The sequence below is a fragment of the Sitodiplosis mosellana genome, unplaced genomic scaffold (assembly GCF_009176505.1).
Source record: "Sitodiplosis mosellana isolate CC-2019 unplaced genomic scaffold, AAFC_SMos_1.0 Smas_scaffold_3, whole genome shotgun sequence".
Taxonomy (NCBI): Eukaryota; Metazoa; Arthropoda; class Insecta; order Diptera; family Cecidomyiidae; genus Sitodiplosis; species Sitodiplosis mosellana.
This window is the reverse complement of record NW_022595246.1, coordinates 6,390,321-6,415,025: the sequence shown is the minus strand read 5'-3', so window position 1 is coordinate 6,415,025 and position 24,705 is coordinate 6,390,321. Positions and strand designations below refer to the sequence as shown.

Sequence of the window (24,705 nt, the reverse complement as noted above, 5' to 3'; positions counted from 1 at the left end):
AAGCAAATGGCTATGGATGGCATTTTTGTTGCATTGAATGCTTGCACACAAGCTCTGTGTTTCATTCAACAAACGGACATGCGATTCGAACATGGGTTTTCGTGTCAAATTGCAACCGAAAAATGCATTTAAAAAAACGTGCATCCACATAATTCGGTGCAGAATCTTTCGAGATTCCAAATGCAAATGATATTAAGTGTTTGGTGTTTTTTGTCTCTATCCCATTGGTCCCTGGTGTTGAGTGACAAGTTTTTGTTTTGTACACTAGCTCGCTAGCCTCATCGAGAATAAGTTGGCATGAATAATATACCCATTGTGCACGATGTGATGGTTATTTGCTATGCACTTAGAAGAACAATAACAATGCATATTATTACGGTAATAAATGGATAATAACCGAAAGAAAAGCGTTTGAGTAAAATTCAAATTTGAATTTCCACTCAAACGTATAGTGGCAACGGATACTGCGCATCCGATGGTACGCATAACAAAAACCGTTATTTCAAATTTCGAACGAATCACAAACTGAGTGGAAAACGGCGATAGCAATGGAAAATCGACGATGAATGAGTGGAAAATCGGCGTTCAGCAACAATATCAGCCGTTTGAAACAGATGATTTTTCAGTTTGTGGTTTACAGTCGTTCCAATCAGATGCCAAAACATTGTTCTCCAGCAAAATCAGAAAATTCCATACGAATTCGATCGAAGTGCTTATAACCAACGTCCAAAGCAAAGTAGTGTAATTTCTCAACTTTGAATTAAAAGAAGAAAAAAAAACGGCAACCAACTAAAATTCAATTCATTCAGTCCAGAACGGAAGACGATTTTTTATTGGTTTTTTTTTTTATCGCTTGTGCGTCCGACAATTTTTATGATTAATTACAGTAGTGTATGAATTGTTCATCGCCACAACAACTGATGATGAGTTAATTGAATGTCACCAGCAAACTGGAACGAAGTGCAACAAAAACTCTCTCACTCTTTCTCTCTCTCTCTCTCTCGGCCAACAGCAAATATTGCCCTGATAAAATTGTTTATAAACTTTTCTGTGATTCAAAAAAAAACTGTCAAACAAATTAATTAAACAGCATTTTCCTCACTGATTTTCAATGTAATTTTCGAATACAAAAAAATTCCACTTGATTTGTTTTCATAGCAAACAAGAGTAACAAAAATAAACATTTATGAGAGACAGGGTGTGTGTGTGTGTGTGTGTGATTTTAAATTGGTTACTTAAGCAATTTTTGTGTGAAAAACGTGCGAAAACAAATTGCATAAACACAAGAAACAAGACCAACTAGAATTTAAATCAGACAAAAAAAAACGAAAACCGTCACATTCAATAATTCATAAAATGTGTAAGTATTCAATCTTAATTTGCATGTTTTCAACTCGGTAGCAATTGAGTAGCAACAACGAAAATTGATTGCATTTTTTATGCTTACGTGATGAAGGATTCAGAAGCATTCTGACTTTGAATCGTATATTTCAGGTTGTGCGAATGCAACATTTTTCCTTTCTCTTTGTATCAAAAATAGAGAATCCAGTGAAATGCAAACAAATAATGAGCACCAATAAAAATAGAATGAAAAGCATCTTATAATTTTTTGTTTCCAGTTAAGTAAATCAGTCAGTCAGTCTGTTGTTGTTTAAAGTGATGATCCTTTCAAGTGTAGCCTATAAATAAATGAAATCCTCGTTTGATTGACTTCACAAAAGAAAAAGAATATCGAAAATGAAAGTGTATGGCTTACAAAACACCCCATTGTTAAGCCGATTTTATTATATGAATTTAATGGTCCTATTGAAGACGCAATGTTATGATTTCTGTATCAGAATTTTTTTTCACAGTGGCGAAAAATTACAATTATACATGAAATTATAATGCTCCGTTACTATAGCCACTGATTGCTTCAATGAACCGTGCGTTGAGAGATGATTTTCCCTTTTTTGTGTAAACATTATATTTAGATATATAACGAACTACCCGAAACCCATAGTGAATCGAACAAGAGAGCGATAGAGAGAAAAAATTTCTAAAATAAACACTAGCGATGAAATTTCTTGGTTCGAAGAATGCCAACTTGCTAGATTGAAATAATGATGCGTGTGTGTGTGTGTGTGTGTATGCAGAAAATAAGTTCCGCGACCGAGTGTCTACATGAAAATGTGAATAAACAAATAAACATTCAGCACATTATGCACATGGATGGAGCCAGAGATGATGCCACTGCCACATTTATTCACACAGAATATCATGATTTTCCATATTTTTTCTCTTTGCATCTTCTCTCTCTCTCTCTCTCTCTCACTACTTTTTTTTTCTATTTTTGACAGAAGGAGGTAGAGAAAGAGAGTGAAACAGCAGCTGCCAAACAATAACATGATATAATGGGTGTATGTATTGATAAGTGGATAACGAACAATAACATATTGTTATCATACATTCATTTGGATCCACCCAACCCATTCGCATCAAGTGTGCCATTCATGTGTATTGTTGCACATTATATGAAATTGTTACTTAATACTCGGTTCATCAACCGATTCTCAAAATTTCACATTTGTCCAAACGAAACTCGCTAGAAAATTATAGAATTCGAAAAAAAAAATCTAATCGTAAAATCAAACATTAGATTGTTATGGAAAATTCTTCGGAAAAAATCGTATAAAAATGATGCATAGTATTCAATGGTGATCCGAATCAAATTCACAATTCGCAACAAAGAAGCTTCGGTGTAATTTATGTATTTTTCTTTGTCTATTGGCTTGGATATCATTTTACCCGAAATGCCATTGCTACATCGTACCCAATCATATTGGTGCCAGATCAAACCAGACCAGTGTTCTTGAACACTCCATAGCTGCTGCCATGTATCATTTCAGGATATCACATTAAGCGTTGACAACAATAACATCACATTTATGCTTCATCATGATAATTATTTTCTTTAGGGGAGGCTGGTGTGTGTATGTGAAAATGCTGTCATGATGTGACGCTAAATTGCCATCTCAATTATCATATGAATAAAATCGTCGGTAGAACTGTGTGACCTTTTGGAAACCTCTCCAAATATTGACACGCAACTCGTTGATAATTGCATTTTGAGATTAAATTTCCGATTGCTTCAATACAGAAAACAAGATAACAACAGAGAACCAAAACGAGGTAGACACACATATCAACACAACCGATACTGTCAACTCGTATTTTGTGTGAATGGTGTTGCGTGTGGCATTTTTCGGCTCTATTCGTTTTATATTTAAATGAGAAAGACAAAGTGGGATATGTTTCGTATTTAATCCACGCACATACACCGTTTGTTGATTGGTAATTTGACGATTCGAATCATCTGTCAAATTGAACATTATCATTTATTCAAGTGTATAAGTTTTGATGTATGAAATGTCACGTAGCGACGGAAATCAAAAGTTTCTTCCCCCCTTTTTTCGATTAGAATACGAAATTGGATGGCCTTGACCATCAATGTCATGAATTCGAGTGGCTTTTTCGTTTCCGATGAAGAAAAAGAAATAATATGTGGCCCCGAACAGGAAAACTTAATTTGAAGTTCACTGCCAAAGCGCAACGCTCGATACACTATTCTTTTATATGCCGTCACGTTTGACCATACTACCGAAAGCAATGTTCACACTTTATCCAAACACAGTAGAAAAACTAATGCCTTATTACACTGATGTAGAAGCCATTTGGGTTTTCAAAAAACTTAAAATATAAATTGAGTGAGTGAGTGACAGTGTGTGTAATGCACAAGCTGCGTAGATGTCATTTTACACCTTAAATTTTGTGCGAAACACTTGAATGCTAGAAAATTCTTTTGATATTATAGCATTAAAAGGCAGAAGTGCTTGTAAGTGATCCAGTTAGTAGTTCTTGGCATACATAACTCAAGCAAAATAATGAGCTGGGAAATGTGGACGCGCGTGAGTGTGAGTGTGAGTGCGAGTGTGTACCATGCGGAAAATTTCCCTGAAATGAAACAGCTTTTCCTCTAAAATGCTTCGCATTTCCTTATGGCTCAGCCATTTTCAAAAGATCCATTTCGTATAAATTTTCAACTAATTGCGTTAGCATTTAAAACATAAACACAAACATAAACATGTGCCCTTTTTCGTCAGCCCGAGTTCCGCGCGTCGTAAACACACACTCGCATCCACGTATGATGAAGTTTAACCATTTTGCATACATTGGCGCAATGTGTTCTTAATCAACATTTTCTCGGAAGATCATTAGCTGCGTGTTACTTGCATTTGAATGCATGAACGATTCTAATACGCTGTCACTTACATGCTTCGGTTAATTAGCTGTTGATTGTTTCGCGCTCTTTTCCTAACGTTCACGATATGTTGTAAAGCAATTTGTTTAAGTATGGGGTTTCGGTGTCACATTTCACTTGGCATCCAAAGAAAACATCGCTGATGAGAAATGCGATGTGAAAAACACTTTAGCAAAAATGGATCTGAAGCGGTTAAACATCAAAGTAAATTTAAATTGTAACTCAATTGAGTGAGTGTGGTTTGTGACAAATACATTTTTCTTGTAATCCAACAAAAGCTCAATTCTCTCTCGCGTAAAATGTACACATTTCGAACTGGGGGAGCTGTCATAAAGAGCACCGAGGTATGCGTGACATTGGATCATGAAAATGCGGTAATTCTACGACAACGCGGCCACTAATTGTGGTTTGTTTCATAAATGTATATTACGCAACAGCGATAATGTCAAACGAATTGTGAGTAAAGTAATAAAATGTTGAGTTTTATACATGAAAAAGCGAGGAAGGCGAAAGCACGACTAGTTAGCCCATCGATTTGATTCGGTGACCAAATTTACTTTGAATTTCCATGTAAAAAGGTTTTTTTGTTGCTAAGAAAGCGAATGGAATTTCCACATTTTCGGATCGTATTTAACGAAAAACGAAAGCGTAAGAAACGAGCAACGTCTTTATCGGAGAACAATTGCGTTCAAGGTCCCTTTCTTCACCCTCCGCTCAAATGGATTTACCAAACGAATTTAATTTCGTGTAGCATTTTGATCACAAATCACAATGTTAAGCGCTGATAAGAGTAAATGGTGCTGCATTAAATTGAATCTGGAATTGGAAGCTGGGAGCAGTTTTATATCATTCTCAGTTGAACATTAGTCTTTCCTATTCATCGTTCTCTCGGCCTAACATCAAGCTCACATCGACTACGATTATGGGTATGACGACGATGACAACAACGACAACTCAATCCCATTCGCAAACGAAATCATCATATCAAATTGACGAAATGGGTGTGCGAATATGTGTGTACGTCAACCTATCAATGGCATACATTTTTCTCTATGTACACACGCATTCAATTTGGGTTAAGGTCACCATCATCATATCCCCTACTCTGTCTGTATATATCTTTGTATTTCATTTTGTCTCCCTTTCATTCGTTTAGTCACTTTCGCGTCTGTTCACTGTTTTGTTTTCTTATTCACGAATGACAAACTCAACGGAACTTTCATCGTGCAAGTTTATTTACTTAACTTTGAAGAAGAAAAAAATATGTGAAATGTATGACGATTCACAGAATTAGCAGCGCCCTTCGCTGGAAATTTCAAAGTAATGTCGGTTTTCCTAGTTCTTAAGCACTAAGCAGTGTTTTTTATTATTATTATTTCGTAGAACATAACGGTTCTAAGGTTGTCGATGGCAAAGCAAATGCGAAAAAAAAATCAACGATATTTATGAAATGTGAGAAGGACAGTGGATTCGGATGGACGGTCTGTCGCGTTCCATATTTCCTTTGAGGTAGCGGAGATGAAGATATAGTCATGTTTCGCTTGAATAAACAATCAATGTTTTCGTAAATTGAGAGAAAAAAAGCTAAGCGACAGACAAGATAGTCTTTATCTTCAAGATCATTACGGCTCAAAGAGAAAGTCGCTTTTGGTCGCGTTGGCTATAAAAATATGGCCAGTCACTCATTGAAGATGATATATTTTTTTTGCTGTTGTTGTTGTCCATCTCAAGTTCAAAAAAAAAAAATTCCGATGTCGGTTGCTCTTGGTGAAGAAAAGTTTCTAAGGAAAAAGCGGTTTCTAAAGAATAAAGCAACCAACAAATTCGACCGCAGTTAAACATTGGCTTTGTGCAGTTGTTTAACAACTTTGACACTGTATCTACCCAAGAGAGTAATGCTAATGGCACGTATACAACCAGTTGATGGTATTCAAAACAACAGTGAATTGAATAAAATCCTCTTTTTTAGCTTAACCAAAACACCATAAATGCGTGTATCTACGTGACATGTTTCACAGTGCACGAAAAACTGTGTACACCGGATGTTGAATCGACTAAGCAAAAAGTATAGAGCAAGCAACAGTAAATGAATTACCAAATAATCATTTAAGTTTATCACCGTTTTCGGGTGGAGACGTTTCTTTTATTAATTCTGTTGCAGTTGAATGGCGCAGCAATTGCTGAGCGACAACCCCGAATAGGAAAGAAAAACAACCTGGTGTGAGAGCAAACTCACAGTGTCAACAATAAGACAAAACATATTCTGATAATAAGCAATGTTTCACTCGGTTTTTATTTACACGATATCGTTGAAAGCCATTAAAAATGTATCGTATGAAAATGGAAAACCGGAGCTTTTACATCGCACATGTTGATGTGATGTTGGCGTTCATATTATGTGTATTATTTTTTTCGTTCTCTATTTGAATACCAGCTAACTTGAAGCGTGAGCGCTGCTGCATTTATAATAGTGCGCAATTCATGTGTATTAAATGGAAATGGGTGTTCTCTAGTTGAACTTGTGTTGTGTGCAGTGGCATGACTTGAAGTTCATCACTGGATACCTATTCCCATGATGAGCTAGTTGAAATGTGTGGCATGGGTGAGTGAGTCAAGCAAGCAAGAGAGCCAGCGAACGAACAAACCAACGAGCGAGCGAGCGAGCGAGCAAACAAAGAAACGAACGAAGACATAAGCGAGTGGTGGAAATTGGAGTTTGCTCCAGAAATAAATCATATTAAAAAAGCATTTGCAGAAACATCAAACTTCATGCATGTTTAATGTTTGCCATGCCATTTCATAGTTCTCGCAAATTGAATCCACGTGCGGCTCCTCTGGGAGCGCGATGTGTATGTGTGTGTGGGTGTGTGCTGTGAAAGCCGACACTATTATCATTTCCTCCATTCTAATTGATCTAATGGCAGAAAATTCAACACATGAACATATATATATGTGATTGAAATTCTGTATTTCGATCACTGTCAACCAATCTATCGATTGGAAATCTTTTTCTGTTACAACAACTCCTTCATTTCTCTTTTTTTATTTCACTCCTTATGCTTCGATCCTACGAATCGACCATGAACTTAAACCTGGCGCTGGAAATTCGAGACGCTTCTAGCAATTACATAATTGAAATTCCATTTGTGAATCTATTTACGATTTGAAATGCATTAGAAAAATAACAACGGAGAGAAAAACACACACAGAGAGACCGTGTTGAACATTACGAAAGGTATTCCCAAGATAGCAACAGTTATGCAAGATAATTAAAAATTAAGTGGCATTCGCGGCGATTCTCGAAAAAACACAGCAACAACAACTCAAATCAGATCTCAACACGAACCGCGGAAATAGTGGGGCAAGTACAAATCGGTATCGCTTTACCGTAATCATTCAATTCGAATGGTCATTAGATCAAGAGGAGAAAATTGTTCCACTTTCAAACCGACAGTTCAATTAAATGAGCCGCCACGAGATAAATTGGTATTGTGTGGGTTTTTTTGTGTGTGCCTGTGCATGTGTATTGTGCGCAGCAACCACCGCTCTTAGATCGTCTTGCAATTATCTTCAACCGGGTATTAATTATTTACGTCGACGAGCGGAAGAGAAAGCTCAACACATTTCAACGCATAAAAGATTCAAAGACACGGAACAGTGCGGAAAACAGGAGATGGTCGATGTGAAAGACGATTGTGATTAGTAGTGCAATATTGGATGTTTTTTTTCGCCAAGTTAAAGTGCGGAGCGTATTCATTTTAATTAAAGCTCAACAATTCAGTCGCATTTTCCACCCTAATCTTTCATCATTCGTTTTATCATTATTCCGTTTTTCTACGCTTATCTTGGCAGACATACCATCTCTCTCTCCATCTGTACGATAGTATGATAAACACAATGGTTATGTGTATGATAAAAATCACCCCATACGCACTTCACCATAATCGATAAAATGAATGAAATGTCGACCCGATTTGCGTTGCGCGTGCACAATTTTTTTTTCATCTTCTTACCACATTCTTCTTCTTTTGAATATAATTCGATCTCACTTAAATTAATGGCGACTACCAATTTGTGATCGAATTCGATGCGAACCATCATTGATATCGTCTTCTTTTTTGTCTGGTACCCAAAACAATACATACAATCTTATCGCTTCGCTAAAACATTTAATTTACCGTTGTTTTCTCATTATAGCGAATTTCCACGTATCACTGTTACATGCTACGAAATTGAATCCATGTCAAAAGGGGAAAAAATTGGCCAAATTTTCTTCAGAAAATATTATACTTTGGTGTAAAGCCCCATTCAGACCAATTATGATCCTATCTCAAGTAAATTTTTAGTAAATTCTTCGATTCGAGTGAATTTCGTCGCATAATAATCCATTTCTTGGAAATTCCACCTCATTTTACCGTTTAAGTGGAGTTTGAGGTTGGTCTGGCTGTCCAAAAACCAATCACTTTAAAAGTTTTACCTGACTCCAAGTACCATACACCAGATGTTTGTACGTACAATTTCAATTATTCGCATTGAAAATTCATATTATCGACGCTTTCGGAACCAATATCAAATCCAATATCGAAAATCTGAAGCATCTGTCCGGAACAATACGAACTGATTCAAGTGTTATTTGGTAGCTCCGTATCTGATGAAACTTTATCAAGTTAAAACCCCATCCGAAATCACTTGATAAAGAATATTGATTTCTTCGCATTGATTTTATCACAACGCAAGATTCGAAAACAAAGTGTCGCCATAATTCTGACACGCAGAGCAATAACATTATGTAAATGAGCCATTTTCGATAGTTTCTTCGTGAATTCAAACTCCTCAATGTATGTCATGCTCTATTCAACTGAAATCACTGTTGGTATTGCTACTCCAACTGTTGGTGTTTGTTGTTGCACGTTCAAATGTAACCCCCACCAATTATCATCAGCAGCAGTTGCCAGTTTTATGCAATGATGTGTCATGTAAAAAGGTAAAGTTCATTGTACTCGTCTTTGTTTAGCGAATCCACCCTACGCCATTCGAGAATGGGAGTCATTATGCTATTATTCTGTAAAATTTTGCCAAATTAATTGACTATACAAACGATTATGGTAATAGCGAATGCATGTAACATCCAATTAAAAACGTATTCTCTTTACAGTTTCTTGAGTTCAACTTCAATTAGTCAAGATTGCATGAATCCGAATCGCAAAGTTTATGTGTTGGCGAGACATAGACTTTAGCATTTTTAACTTACACTCACTGAAAATAGCCCAGACAATCGCAGCACAAAAATACATTCAGTAAAATTCGCGTTGTTTACTAATCGCAATTATTCGAGGGCTAAAATCATTTCGGATTACTTGTGCTGGCTATAAATTAAGCTTAAGTGCAAAATGTGTACCAATTTTACACATAATCTGTAATACGGTATTTTAGAGTGTTGCGGCTAAGCCAAAAAAAAACACACCTAACGCCAATGATACAATTTCAAAGGAGCACATTCCATGACATGGTCTCGTAAAATGATTCGGGTGTCACGTTTTCGCGAAGTAATACTTCTTTAGCACTTTACTCGGGGACACATCGCGAATTATCGGATAAAGTCATGGCGAATTTGCCGCCAATTCCAGCCTTAGCTTTTAAGTATAATCAAACGACGTACAAATCGATAGGCATGCGAAGAATGCGAAGCTTTTTTTACGACGTACGCATTAGATTCAATTGCCTATCATATCTGAACTCTGTAAATACGTTCGCATAGTTGCCGATCTAATTCATCGTTCAGTGACACACAAAGTCGTTCCTACTTTCTGGCATCAGTAATATAGCAATAGTCAAACTCATGAAACAACGGTGATAATTACGACAACTGATAGTGTATGTGTTCACCAGCTGCGCTGCTACTACTGCTACTGCAATCCACTACTACTGCTCTAACATTTCTTGCGACGGTGAATTCACCAAACTGCTATAAATGGGACATGCGATTTAATGGTTGAACTTCGTAAACGAGTGGGACGAATGGGAATTTCTCTGCTCTTTGATTGACGCGGACATTGTGCTACTTGCCGCCGTATAAATCGGTGTACTGTGGCAAAACACAAAAACTGGTGCACGACGACGGCGACAAAATTTCAAACGATTAATTTGGGACTTAGACGATTTTACTAGCGATTAACACATAAAATTTATTGCGGTCTGACCATGACCACGGTAGATGAATTTCTCACGTGAACAGAGCACTGAGTACACATACGCTTCGTGTCAACAGAATAAAACAATTTTACACTGTCTCTCTGTCTGTTTTACGGTGAATATTTATTTGCAGTTTTGGGCCAGCGTAAATTGTGTGCATTTTCGTGTCGACATTCTCGACCCGGCGATAAATCACGGTAAGCGTAATGAGGCAATTGTGCAGATTATGGCGATAAAGAAACTTTTCCATATTGTCGTCAAATAAAAAAAGATGTAAAAAGTTGCATTTTTATGACCGAATCGTTATTAGCCAAATTAGAAGTGAAATTCTGCACAAGCATAAAAATACCAACACAGTAGTGCTTTTAGTGGCCGGGCAACAATGCATTTCGTTACAATATGTACATGCATGCGTCTATAAACGATAATTTGTCGCGCTGAACAAAAATAAATCGATGGAAGCTGTGCATGGCGTGCACAAAGTGTCTCCATGGAAGTGCAAAATGAGAATCGAAGATTGTGTCATTTTAAAAACAGTTACTTGCAAATTGCAGCTCGCTGGTGGTGTGCCGGTGGTGTTGTTTTGCCTTTGCTCAACAGCGACACATTCATTTAATTCGAACGCTCTTCCTATATTTTTCTGCTGGGTTTGTTATTGCATGTGCAACCCACAACGGAGTGCCACACGAGTGCCATTACTATTCACATCGACGCATTTACTGACACATGGTAACCAACGCAAACGACATGTATCCAAAACTAATTGCAAACAAAATCATTTCGTCTCTGTCTTGCTTTCTATCCATCATGTGTTCCTCTCTCTCTCTCTTACATGGCTTTTGTGCACTTTGTAAAAACGTGACGTTAAAAATGAAAAAGCACCGAGTTATCGCATCAATTTATCTTCGTTTGTTGAACGAGCGCCGCGCACAATTACGACAGCCGTCGGAATGGGCTTCAGATTGTGAAATGCATTGCGACTGATACACATTTATGCGTTTTCAATGTTTTGGGTAGATAAACGTGCCATTAAATGGACGAATACAATTGGCGAGACGCGCCATTGTAGGAGAAATAAAATGCATTAATAAAATTGAAAAAACCAGATTTCCCGTGCAATCCATCAAAATCTCAATTGAATCACATCGGAACACGTGTATACAATTATAAGGCGAGAATGCGCGAGAGTACTAGCACGCTCTACCTTCTTCTCTGCCACGCTCATTTGCAAACATAATGAAAACGATTCAATTCGAAATCGATTTGGAGCAGTCGGTTTATTCAATTACATTGACTTCATTTCCATGCTAAATTCGAAATGTAAACGATGAGAGCAGAGAAAGAGAGAAAAACACGCAACGAGCGTTTATATACTTGAATTTAAAAGAATCATTTCCATGTGTTTCCATTTTATGCTTTCTTCATGTTGACTTTGTTTACTACATTTTCTCGTTTCTGCGTGCTTGTTTTAGCAAATATTGCTGGGAGAGAAAAACGAGAGAGAGAGAGAGAGAGAGAGAGAGAGAGAGAGAGAGAGAGAGAAAGAGAGAGATGTGTTGCTCATCGCACAATGCGGATCAAAAATTCATTTATTATATGAATTAATGTTGACATCGCTCGATTTAATCGACTCCATTAAAATGCTACTAAAAGAGAGTAATTTTCTAATTGTTTTGCTCCTAAACACCGAAAAATTGTTCTAATGCAGACACAGTTGACACACAGGCTAAAGTATTCATGACAATGGAGATCATGGATGGAAAATATGTTAATCTGGTGTATAATAGCCCGTCTGATGTACAATCTACATACAGCATACATTAACACATCTGACAACAATGGAAAAGCACATCAAGTGTTAAACACATAATTGACAATGCTTTGGAAAAAAAAACATATGCCGACAAACAGACAACTTTTTATTGGACCGACCGACCCAAAGCATTTAGGCGAAAATCGATAATACAAAAGGGAGAGAGACAGGAGGAGGGTGTTAACTTGTTTTTGTATGCGAAAGTTTACAAACAAATCGATCGGCACGTGTCTGTATTACAATTTTATTTTCATAGTTTTTACGGCTCCATTTGATCTTAATGATCCGTTGTAAAACTAATCGAAGAGTGGTCAATTTTCATGGGACAAACGAATCCAATTTTCCCTCGATTTGAAAAGGTTTTTTTCGTTGATTATTATGTTTTTCTTTCGAAACATAATATCCCAACGACTGTGACATATATACGAAACACGCGCTTTCCGAAGTCCAATCAGTTTTCAGCACCATTGTTACTGGTGTGCGCCTATCAAATTGAACCATAAAATTCCCTGGTGAAAGAGAAAATCAATGGATGAAAAACTGGAGGAAAAACAATAATATTTTCAGCGCCAGGAAAATGTCTTTGAAAAAACATTACGACTTTACAAACGAACGAGAAGACGAATGAAACCAGCATATGTTTTGATGAAAATTGAATCAAAACATTTCGACAGTCGAGCGCTTGCGGCACCAAACAAATTGGAAAAATGGAATTTCACGTTGGAACATCGCAATAAACATGTAGTACACTACATCGTTTGCTTTAAAAGTGAATAAGAGCAAATGTGTGGAGCAAGTGGAGCAAGAACGTTAAAATGAAACACAACTGTGAAACACCTCACAAAATATAGTTAGGGAAAAAAACTTGTACGGCAAATATGTACGGCACATGCACGACGGCGACACAACAGAAATTTCTGGAAAAAGGTTATTAAAAATTTTCCAAATGATTTTTCACTTTTTCATTCGCTTTTCATTTTTGTTCTTTTTTTTGCGTGCTTCAAGTGAGATACATGTTCACAGTTGCGATTGCTAATATTTGAACTGTACTACTCTTTGCATTGTATCGTGCCTTTTGACGCTCTTTACGACTCACATTCTCGAGCTTTCACATTACACTGTTTTTGTTGGTGTTTGTTTTTGATGTTCTGAATGTGTGTATGTGCGAATGTTTCGTGGCACAAATGAAACGTATGGAATTTTCCCGTTTGAAGGTCATTGTAATTTTTAGCGGAATTATTCTTTCTTTATTCAGGATGAAAGTAATCGCAAACCATTCCAAAAAAGCACACACCAATGAACAATAACAACAACAACAACAACAGCAGCAACGGGCAAAATGAAACATTGAGCGTGTTTAATGAACAGCTTGGAATGCATTGCTACAACTTCATTATTCATCGTCTGTGTTTATTGAGCCTGTTTCGCAATGAAAGAACATGCACAACGAAAGCCAATCCAAACGGAAGTCGATTTTTTCGCGGCTTTTCGACTGAATTTGTCTCGGTTGTCATAATAAATGCAAATCGCTATCGACATAATATTACATGTTGCTATAAATGTCTGGTTGTTTTTTCTGAATGTGGAAAATTCTGTCGAACTAAAAGTAGGTCTCTGCAAACGAAAATCAGCTGACATGAATAGGTAACCAACAACCCACACTTAACACATACTCAATTTCAAAATTGAGTGAGCGGTATGGATGTGCAATTCAGGTTGAACATTTTTGATTTATGGAATTTGCCGTTCGTGTTTTCGATCCGGAATATTCAGTGCTATAAATATCACCGCACGGTACCTTTCTCTTCGACCGTAAATCATATCATATTTTATCTCCACATTTCGATGGAATAACGAACAAAAAAATTCCAATTTTCGCGATACAATGCTCAGTGATGTGAGAAATGTGCATTACATACATTCGACCGGACAGTTAAAAGCGCTCGCTTTATCGCACCCATAGTTATAATCAATCACTGTAAATGAAATTGAATAGAACGAAAATGTTCCGGATTGAATCTTTTTAATAATATCACATTCTTTCTGTTTTCTCATTTCTCTTTAGATGCTTCCTTCATCTGAGGGCTGTTGCAAGTTATTTACATGAATGCAAATAAAACGATTCGACGCTTCGCAACAACAACGACTTCAGCACGACTAGAACAACAGCGTGTAATCCCCAACGAAGGAGAACAACAGATTTTGTTGTCAAGTGAATAAAGGGCAGCATTTTGCATCGTTTGAATGCGGGTGCTTACTTGGAAATTGTATATCAAAACCAAACAGAGGAACGAGAATTTTTGGCGAGAAATTTTTAATTTAAACCGTGTACTTAATTAATCGCTTGACTGCAAATTGGAAAACGATCCGTATTAAAAGAGACGTGGTTAAATGCGCGCCGCGCGTCAAGAAATCAAAAATATATCATATTTTGTGTAATTTATGGTTTGAATTTCATCAGCCAAAAATAATCGGGATCAAATAAATATTATTAACAAAGAAAAAACGACGATTCGAGAACCGGTCTGAGTTATCTCGAATGAACTGACACATAAAGGCCAAAAAGCGATAAAATTATCAGTTGTTTTTCGTGCAAAAACGATATAGATTTTCAGTAACTCGTGGGTGTCGGGTGTTAATTTGGATATTTCAAATCAAGCGCGCCCAAATTCGCACGCATTTTTATCGCATTCTAATCTATTCTCGTTGGTTTATTGTACCGCTCGGCAGTTGGCCGTAGCGCAAAAGTCGAAATCGATTTTAACAACTCATCCTGATACACATTGACTTTATCGCAAAACATCAACCGACGAAGAACAGTGCGCAAAACTAACATCGACTAAATGAGTGTTCAGTCGGTCATTGGGGCCAAATCAAAGCGTTCTAGTATTGAATGCGCTTCTCCAAATCAAAGCCACAAATCAAAATATGTGAATCGGTTCGTGTTCTGTGAAATTTAAAATCAAATTCAAATTTTTCCAACAAAAAATAAATAAAATACAAGTATAAAAACTATGAACAATAACACAGTTTCGCCCGTGGTTTCGATATCAGTGCAAACATTGGCTGCAGCCTTGGCAACCAATTCAACAGCAGACATGGCAAGCAACGATGCAATTGCAGCCGCATTCCCATACAATCGAATGCAAACAGATCAAGTTGAGTCGGATGTCACCAATCAACCATGGCTAGCACACGATCGTTACACCGAAATCCGCGAGAATGTGGTTCTATGGTCGATAATAGATGGTTTACTCTTTGTAACGATTGTGTGCGGAAATTGTTTGACCATTGCAGCCGTACAGTTGAGTCGACGATTACGGAGTGTGGTTTCGAATTTGTTCATTCTATCATTAGCCATATCGGATTTATTGGTCGGTCTAACCATACCGTATCACTTAGCATTTTATTTGGATGTGACACTGGGCGAATCGCATATCGTGTGCATCATGAAATTTTTCTTTAACATTGTTGCGTGCTGCGTGTCCATTTGGAATTTGATTGCGATTGCAATTGATCGGTACGTCGCCATCGTGTATCCATTACATTACAGTCGATGGATAACAAAGCGAACGGCAATCACAGTGATTTTATTCGGTTGGATATCGGGCACATTGATGGGTGCCATACCGCTGTTTTGGAACAACTGGGCCACTTCCACGGAATGTGAATTTGATGAGATCCTGCCGCCATGGTATGTTTTTTTTTCCACGTATTCCATTTGACGTTTCGTATTCTGCGCACATCAAGCGTGAACGCTTTCTAACATTAAGTCCCGATTATATTCAACAGGTATATGGCTGGCATTATAACACCGGTCTTTTCACTTATTTGGTTCTGTATGCTTACACTCTACTGGCGAATATGGCGAGAGGCCTACAAACATGCAAAGCAACTGCGAGCAAGCATTTCGGGACTGCACGACGGTGGACATTCCGACTGGAAAAGTGTGCAGGTAATATATTTCTAAAAAAAAACAATTCATTTACATTTGTCTGCTGAGAAAACCATGCAAAGTCAAGAACATCAAAGGCATTTTTTTCTATTCGTTGCAATTTAAATGGAAAAGCAAGAGCTGAAAGTGATTGCCAAAGCAAATTGTCCAAAATTACCGGTCATAAATAAATTTTGACTTCGTTTGAATGCTTTGGCTCCGGCCACTGCTTTGAAAGCTGAATAAAAAGTGGCAAAACACGTTTTACCTCCTGCTGGATGTAATTGCATACGTTGCCATTGGAAAGGATCGCGTCACACGCATAATTTACGAGGGAGAGAGAAAAAGACCTTAATAACAATTTTTGCTGCTCGAGCAAAGGGATGTAAACAAGTGCGCTATGGCTCGAGTGTAGTCGAGTGTGAATTGTGGATAATTCGGTTTTTATGTGCGAAAGTGAAATGATGGGAATGGATTGCAACCATTTTATAATGTGCAAAAAACTCTTTGAAACAAACACATTATTTTATTCCTACATTTTTCTGCAGAGAAAAAAAAATTGATTGTGATAAAAACGAATAACCCATTTCAAAACTCAATGTCATTTCCATATTTTGTTAAATGAACAAAATGTGCTTTGACTTCCTATTCTGGTGAAATGCTATTAATATTTCTAGGGCCGACAGTCATTTTTTTTTTTGCAAACGAATTTTCTCCGGAAGTCATAAAAGACTTTCTGTGCGCCATTCGGAGTAGTAGTTTATCGTTTTTATATTCATACGTTATGCGATTCGGTACTAGATAAACCCATTTCAAATGAACCATGATCGATGGATTTATCTGTTGTTCAAAACGAATGAATTTTTCTCCAGTGGAAAAACCCTAACCTTTTCATATTCCATCCTATTTGTACGTAAACGTTAGAGATGTATTTGTTTATTCGGTTTAATATTTTACAACCTCCGCTCGTCGCACACCCTTAGCGCTCAAAGTCACCATAAAATGCTAATTCCGTAATAAAGTAATTAGAGCAAACTTTCATCGTTAACTAAAAATAAACATGCCAAACATCATAAACGCCAACGCAAAATAAATGGGACAAATTCGATTCGTTTGTCACCCATAAATAGAAACCGCAAACCGCACTCTTCAAACAGAAACTAGGTAATGCAAATTGAAACTCGATACAGTTTCCAGCCGCTTTTGTTTGACATAATTTTCGCTTTTAGCGCGAGCGAACGACCGGGGGAAATGTAGGAGCACAATCCTCAACGGGTGCGTTCAAACGCACCGCAAATACACATTATACAAGACAGTTTGAAAAAAGAACTTGACCCACATTTTTTCGATACTCAGACTATCGGCAACTCAATCATAAATGTGTTGTCGATTTTTCAAACGGAAAATAAAACGAAGAGAGAAAACGCAATCAAACAACACACCGTGCCCGATAAACGATTCTAAAAATTGATTTATATTTGAATAAGCTCAAGTGAAAACCGTCAAGTGTTCGCTGGTGTGGCATCAAATCTAGAGCAAATTGATTCGGAAATTAGTGAATTGTGTTCAATGCTAACGTAACCTAATAATATGATTTAATGAAACACGCGGCCAATTCAATTTTTCGAAAATTGGAAAACGATTCAGAGAAACGGCAACCATTTTCCCAATTCGTTACCAAATTCAAAAATATATTCGAACGTGTTCAAGACAGCTTCGATTTTATGAATGCATCCTCTGTCAGTTTATGACACATGCCAAGTCTATTAATTCCAAAGCATACACAATGGGCACATACACACATATTTACATCTAATTAGCATTTCGTTGTTGTTTTATTTCCCTCCATGAATACAATTTCCAAACACAATATCAAAAATTGAATGAGCAAAAATATCATCTCTAACTTTTTTTTGATCAGTGTTATCGTTGTTCCAGTAATTAAATTCCATATGAATTGTGTACGCGTCGCATGAATTGAATTGATGTACATATATTTTGATTAAACGCAAAATGCTACACTGTTTCCATTGTCATTTTCCGCCGAGCGTTTGGCCATGAATCATATGTTTATGTGTATTTAACCGTTGGTTTTCGTTCCATGGAATTGAAATAATTTTAATGAAAAAACCGCGAATATTCAACATTGGCTTTTACGGTTGCGGCGCTATAAAATTGAGTTTGCCTCTCAGAAAGAAACACATTGGGAGACTGATATCAGCCAAAATGAATGGCGGGGATTCAAATAAATGATGTGATTTCGGCTCTTTTTTTGTGGCTTCCCATATTATTAAAGATCATTATTTCGGGAATGGTTTTTTTTGCTGCTTTCGTTCGCCCACTCTGTGTGCGTAAATTCAATGCCTTTTTTGTGGGCATGTTGTGAACACGAAATGGCCATGAAAAGGTCTTAGCATAAGCATAAATGGATTCAAATGTGATTGGGTCACCAGATACATTAACGTATGAGATTACCAAATTGATTTTCAACGAATGGAATGCGAGCAGACGGCGGTCTCGTTGGAACTCCCATAAAATTTCTATAAATAAAACGCAATGATACCTTATCAATAACAAATGCTAAATCCAAACATATGCGATGCGATGCGACACATCAAATTATCGTAAGCAGTGAACCAATTTTTGCGACACCATCGTCACAAGAGACCATCATCGCATGCGGCCGCAGAAACTTTTTTGTGTTGACATTCCGTGAAATCAAAAAAAGGAACAAGAACCGTTCATTCATGCTCTTGAAGCGAATCTTTTGCGCACATTTGTTTTTTACTTTGAATGTTCTAACGTGCCCACGAACACCATTATCCATTTCGATCTGGTTCGAATGAATTTTGCATTTTGATTGAGATGCGAAACAACTTAAAAGCGATCGTATCGTGATTTGATGAACATGAATGAAGATAAAGATCTGCTGCAGTCAATTGGCGACATTCCATCGAATGCGTGAGCGTGAGAGAACGACAACAAATCAAGCAAGTAAAATGACTTTTTTTTTCTTTCGAAGAGCACCAAACTCTCGCTCCGCATAAACGTCAGAAAAGAAATAAACAGAGCACATTTTTGCGCTTTCTAAAAATAGATTCGCTTTAGTTATTTGTAGCATCTCCGCATGAAGCAAATACCGCAGTATATTTTGTAACCCATTCATCTGGGGGTAGTTTCATTCAAGGCCATCATTCGGAGCGGACAAAAAAAAATCGCAACAACAAATTTTATAATACGCGTACGACCCTATACAAATCGGGAAAATTCAATTCCGCATAAAGAAACACATAATTTGCTGCTACACAAAAAGCCAATAAGTAAAATGGGATATGACAGTTGGAAATATTCACAACGGCGTGCACGCTTTGATATTGAAATACATGGAATGGTTATTTTTACGGCTCGTGTCTTCAAAATCAACATATTTTGTTTTTTGTTCTGGCGTGCTTTAGGCATAAATGGAACAATATGATATTGAACCTGAAAGCTGAGCACAAATGGTGCGAGAGTGGAGTAAGAGTGTGTGGCACGAAACGCTTACAATCAAAATAAATTGACACTAATTTTTACCAAAAAGTGACATGATAGAAATGATTGCGAATTGAGCTGTTCACTTTTTTGCTTTCATGAGCATATTTTGTTTGCTATTCCCCGAACTCGGAATCGTTAGCTCGTGCGTCGTGGTGATTTTTATTTAATCTCCATTTATGGATCAATGGACTGCCAAATGGTTTTCACTATAGGCACAAATCGAATCCCTTTGCACATTGGATCCATGCATGGAATGAAGAAAAGGAGAAAATTATATTTTGACGACAGGATTGAATTATTTTTTTTTCCCAGTGAATAACAGCTATCAAATGCTGGTTATGTGCGTTATTTTGGGCTTGGCACGTGTTTCTAATTTGATTGTAAAAATATGCGTCTTATCTCGTTGCAGGTTGTTATTTTGATTTTGGGATGCTTTACGATCTGTTGGCTGCCATATTTTGTGGTGGCGTGTTCGCAGATATTCAAGTTCGCCGCAAACAGTTCGCCAATTTACTACAAGGCTGCATTTTCCTTGGCAATGGCAAATTCGGGCATGAATCCAGTGATTTATGCATGGAAGAATCGTACATTTCGACGAGCATTCATTCACTTGTTGCGCTGTCGAACGCCCGACTCGCACGCTCTAATTGACGACGAAAATGCACGACAGAATATGAAGCGAAAATCATCATCATTAGCGCCATCATTATCGGCACCGCCACCCACACCAAACAGTGTGATTGCAGCCACACCACCACCGATAAACGCCCCTGATTCACATCATCATCGTTCGTCGTTGCATCGATATCATCATGGATTCACGACCGCTTTCCCGCTACCACCACCGCCGCCGTCTCCACAGTCGCCGGTTCAAGAGCCAATGGAAACCATTGTCATTGCTCCAAATGTGAGATGTGTTTTCGGTAAGTTGAACGCGATAAATGTGAAAGCTGTGCTTTCAAAAAGCTTTAGAAAAAATGTTATGACAAAATTTAAATTTACATTCCATTTTCCATTGTTCAAAAAAAAAACAAAAAAAAAACAAATAGATTCACCAACCGAAGCTCATGCTGACATTGAAAATAATAATGATGAACAGCTAAACAACCACTTGTACTTGCATCCGAGCATGAATCGTTGGCATTCGTTTAGTAAAAATCATCACATCATCATGGACGATGATATGCTGAAGACCGAATTTAAGAATTTCAACAATAATGAATTGTATTTGCGTCGCTTGACCACAACCAGTCCAGCCGAATCAATTGTTTCGGCCCCATTAACGCCGACGGGAAATTTAATCGTAAACATACTGGACAATTTGGAAAATCATCATCAGCACAACACCGACAATATGAATCGCAAAAACTATCGAAACAGTACGAACTGCGTAATTGGACATAATTCCAACGTCGACGGAACAACAACGCCGATTTCATATCACCCAAACAACAAATTGCCCACTGTTGCGCTTAATTCGGCCGCCACCACTGCTGCCGCTGCCGTTGTCGACCATCGATTTAACGGTCATACAAAAACCATTCCAATTCCGATCACATCAAATACATCGCAAAACGGCGGCACACTGGTTCAGTGTGTCACCATTGCAATTAACAACAACGACAATGTCGGACACATTATTCAAGACGATGACCATCACCATCACCACCACCACCTCCACCGCCACAATAACTCAATCAAATCGAATAGTTTGTATTGCAATCGAGGCTACAGCCTGAGCAGCAGCGCACCGCAATGTATCAATTGCTGGAGTGGACCAACATGAACGAATTTTCATCACAGTACACATATTTTCAACACAGGATAAACACTCATCAATTTCCTTGCGAAAAAATATACAAAAGTGAAAGAAAAACAACCCGCCCGCGAATGGTTTCATTCCATTGTTGTAGTGTAGTTAAATTTTAGCAATGATCAAATGTTCCGTCAAACAAACAGGTTTCAGGGAATATGTAGGTATGTGTGTGTGTGTGTTTCACCATTCAATCTCGTGTTTAATTTTCTTGTGAAATTGTTGAATGAAACAAATGAGCGAATATTTCCATATTTACATTTGCACACGTTCCATATTCCGTTTGTTTGAAAGAGTTGTATAGTTAAAATTCAACAGAAACACTCCAAAAGCTTTAAATACCAAGAAAAATCTATGTCCTAACCATAGAGAGCTGACAACCAGTGCACAGAGTGCAGAATATCCATTTGGAATTGAAATTCATTGATTTAGATATATGTGGGCAGAATAAATGACGTTGTTTACCATGTGTGTATGGCGGTGGTAAATTAATGAAATGTACTAAATCAATGTTTGAGCTTCTTGAGAAATGGAATGACGCAAATCTTGGTGAAAAAAGCAAAGCCAAAATGATGTGTACACATGACAAATGTAGATAGAAATAGTTAAGCAAATCGTCGCATCGTTTGGATATTTTTTCAACAATTTTTTTAAGGGATTTCCAAAGAAAAGAAAAACGAGTCCAAAATGAAGAAGGAAATAGTTGATTTTTCATGTTGTAAAGTTTAACGAGTTAATGGATAAAGAATGCGCAACAAAGTTTTCCTCTTTTGTTTGCCAATATATTTCAGCACGTTCCATGGCCATACCATATGGTTTTATAATAAGAAAACTTTTTCACCTAGACATTGCTCTATTCAAATGTGGAACGACGGAAAAATTAATGACATTCGATTTTTCTATCGTCATCCCTTTCTTTTCCACTTACAGTCAATTGGAAGTTATCTCGCTTTCAATCTCGACAAAAGAACATGCACACAGAGCAAACTTTTAACCAATTTCAGTTGTCAGAAAGAGACAGTGGGGCGGAACAGAATGAAGTGATATTCTATGAAGAAAAATCGAATAAAGTTTTCAAGCCAAATTAAACATTCATAACAGAGAGACATCTCCAGATTAAATATTTATTCATAGTATACCATATAGTGGATAGTATATAGCTAGTTGTAAGTTTAACATTTCAATTCATTTGAGAGTACGAGAAACGTTGAGAGAACGACAACGACGTTCAGGCGAATTGGGAATCAACTGGACGAGAACTACGAAACGTGAGAAAGTGTAATTTATTTTAATAAAAGAAAAAGTAGAAGGAGACGAGGGAAAAAACACTAAGTTTATTTTATGTAAATTACCTGTGATATAATGTTTATGTTTTAGACATAAATAAGGAATCGATGCCAAGCATTCTGATGAAATGAACACAACACTTTCGAGAATTGAAACGAATCACATTAAATAAATGATTATTTCATGTAAATGTCACAAATGATCAAATCCATGTTACTATCTCAATAATCTATAAAAATCAATATAAATGAAATTCCATTTTGGTGTATTTTGTACCCTTTTTCATACACACTTGCACACGCACTCAATCACCCATTCCATACACAAACACATACACATACACATACACATACAGCAATCCCCTCCCGAATAACATAGCTGCATCACAAATATTGCATTTAAAATGATTGTCCATGTTTATTTGATTCGTTCAAAAGAAAACATTTATTAACTATTCAACAGTCTGGTCCATGCGATTTGGTGCGATTGTCAAAGAAAATACCAATTGGAAATTGGAATTGTCATGATGCACCCACCCTCCTCATAGCACATGATCGAGCGAAAAGCAGAATACCATACAATGTGGACACATTGGAACGAGAAGTTTAGCAACGATGCCAATGTAACGGAGAAAAGAACGTCGAATGTGTGGATAAAGAAATGAAAGAATTGCCAATGGTAGTGAACATGTTCGATTTTGCACAGCGGTAGCGTGTCTAACTGCTCGCAGTAGCATCTTAACTTGAATGTGATGAAAAATTGACTTGATTTTCGTTGGCAAACAGCAACGGAGAAACAAATTGTGGCAAAGAATTTCTGCTCCATTCGGTATGCAATCGTGTGCCGATTGAGATGAACACACATGGCAAATAAAAACGAGCACACTGATGAAAATGAGTTGGTATATTTTTCTTGATTTTGGATGAATTGAAGGATTTTTAGATTTAATGTTGATTTTTATAATTTTTTTTTTTTTTGCAAATTTTGGCCAATTTACCAATTTTGACAGTATAAAATTGACATTAATACCATAAAAAAAGATTCATTATCGTCATCCGGTCATTATTAAATTTTAAATTAATGAATTAAATTTGATTTGAGCACTTTCACTTAACGAAAAATACGGATGATATTTCACTTATTAGTAAAATCATAATAATTGAATCAAATTAATGGAATAAATTTCTCCGCAAAGTAAAAATACCCTGTGACATTTCGATATGAAACGAAATCAAGACATATTTACCGGCTCAATTTTTTTTCAGTGTGTACACTACCAGCGACTCAGAGTCATTTATTTTCGCTTGAAAATCAAGTCTATGCCATGCGCCCGAGTCAAAGAATCTTGCACACGCATAAAAAAGCCAGACAAAAAATACAAACTTCCCACATTGCTCACATCCTCTTTCCAAAGCATAAAACCGAACCAAATACCATGTATCAAACTTAATAGATGTGTATATATGTTAAACAAGAGCAGATATTGTCAAACAAACACAAAAAAAAAACTTGAAATAATTTTGTTAGATTTATGGACAAATTTTATTACTAAATTTTATTATTATTTTATAATCTGTGTATAAAAAAAAAGAGAGAAAAATATATCATCAGCATGAGTTTTGAAGTTATCTTAAGAATGAAGAAACGAATTTCAATGGGATCCGTATATTTTGCGAAGCAAAAGTATTTGATAGGAAAATTGAAAGAAGAATGATGCACCCATGCTGCAATGCATATATGTAGGGGAATCCAAGCATACCAAAACCGATAACATAAAAAAAATCGAATTGTCTTTGTGATATGAAAATTGAATGATTACGAACCAAAAATAA

General features: G+C 36.9%; 2 protein-coding genes across 3 annotated transcripts in view; one reads left to right on the top strand and one right to left on the bottom strand.

Moving 5' to 3' along the window:
- LOC129565778 (serine/threonine-protein kinase Smg1) overlaps nucleotides 1-24,705 on the bottom strand; it is a 70,360-nt gene that overhangs the window by 26,485 nt on the left and 19,170 nt on the right. The gene's annotated exons all lie outside the window — the stretch shown is intronic.
- On the top strand, nucleotides 624-23,840 carry LOC129565786 (cholecystokinin receptor type A). 2 transcript variants are annotated; one of them, XM_055441005.1, is made up of 5 exons: nucleotides 624-1,360; nucleotides 14,371-15,999; nucleotides 16,098-16,260; nucleotides 20,183-20,696; nucleotides 20,823-23,840. In XM_055441005.1, the coding sequence occupies exons 2-5, from the start codon at nucleotides 15,320-15,322 to the stop codon at nucleotides 21,557-21,559; spliced, it is 2,094 nt and encodes a 697-aa protein (XP_055296980.1). In that variant the 5' UTR covers nucleotides 624-1,360; nucleotides 14,371-15,319; the 3' UTR covers nucleotides 21,560-23,840. The 2 variants fall into 2 exon arrangements, with proteins under 2 accessions (XP_055296980.1, XP_055296981.1); XM_055441006.1 differs by lacking the exon at nucleotides 624-1,360 and having other exon boundaries at nucleotides 13,288-15,999.

What these genes read in the sequence shown, in the direction of transcription:
- LOC129565786 (XM_055441005.1), top strand. Translation starts at nt 15,320, where the DNA reads ATGAACAATAACACAGTTTCGCCCGTGGTTTCGATATCAGTGCAAACA. An exon ending in GATGAGATCCTGCCGCCATG is followed by an intron (nt 16,000 to 16,097) that starts GTATGTTTTTTT and finishes TATATTCAACAG; the next exon opens with GTATATGGCTGGCATTATAA. An exon ending in CCGACTGGAAAAGTGTGCAG is followed by an intron (nt 16,261 to 20,182) that starts GTAATATATTTC and finishes ATCTCGTTGCAG; the next exon opens with GTTGTTATTTTGATTTTGGG.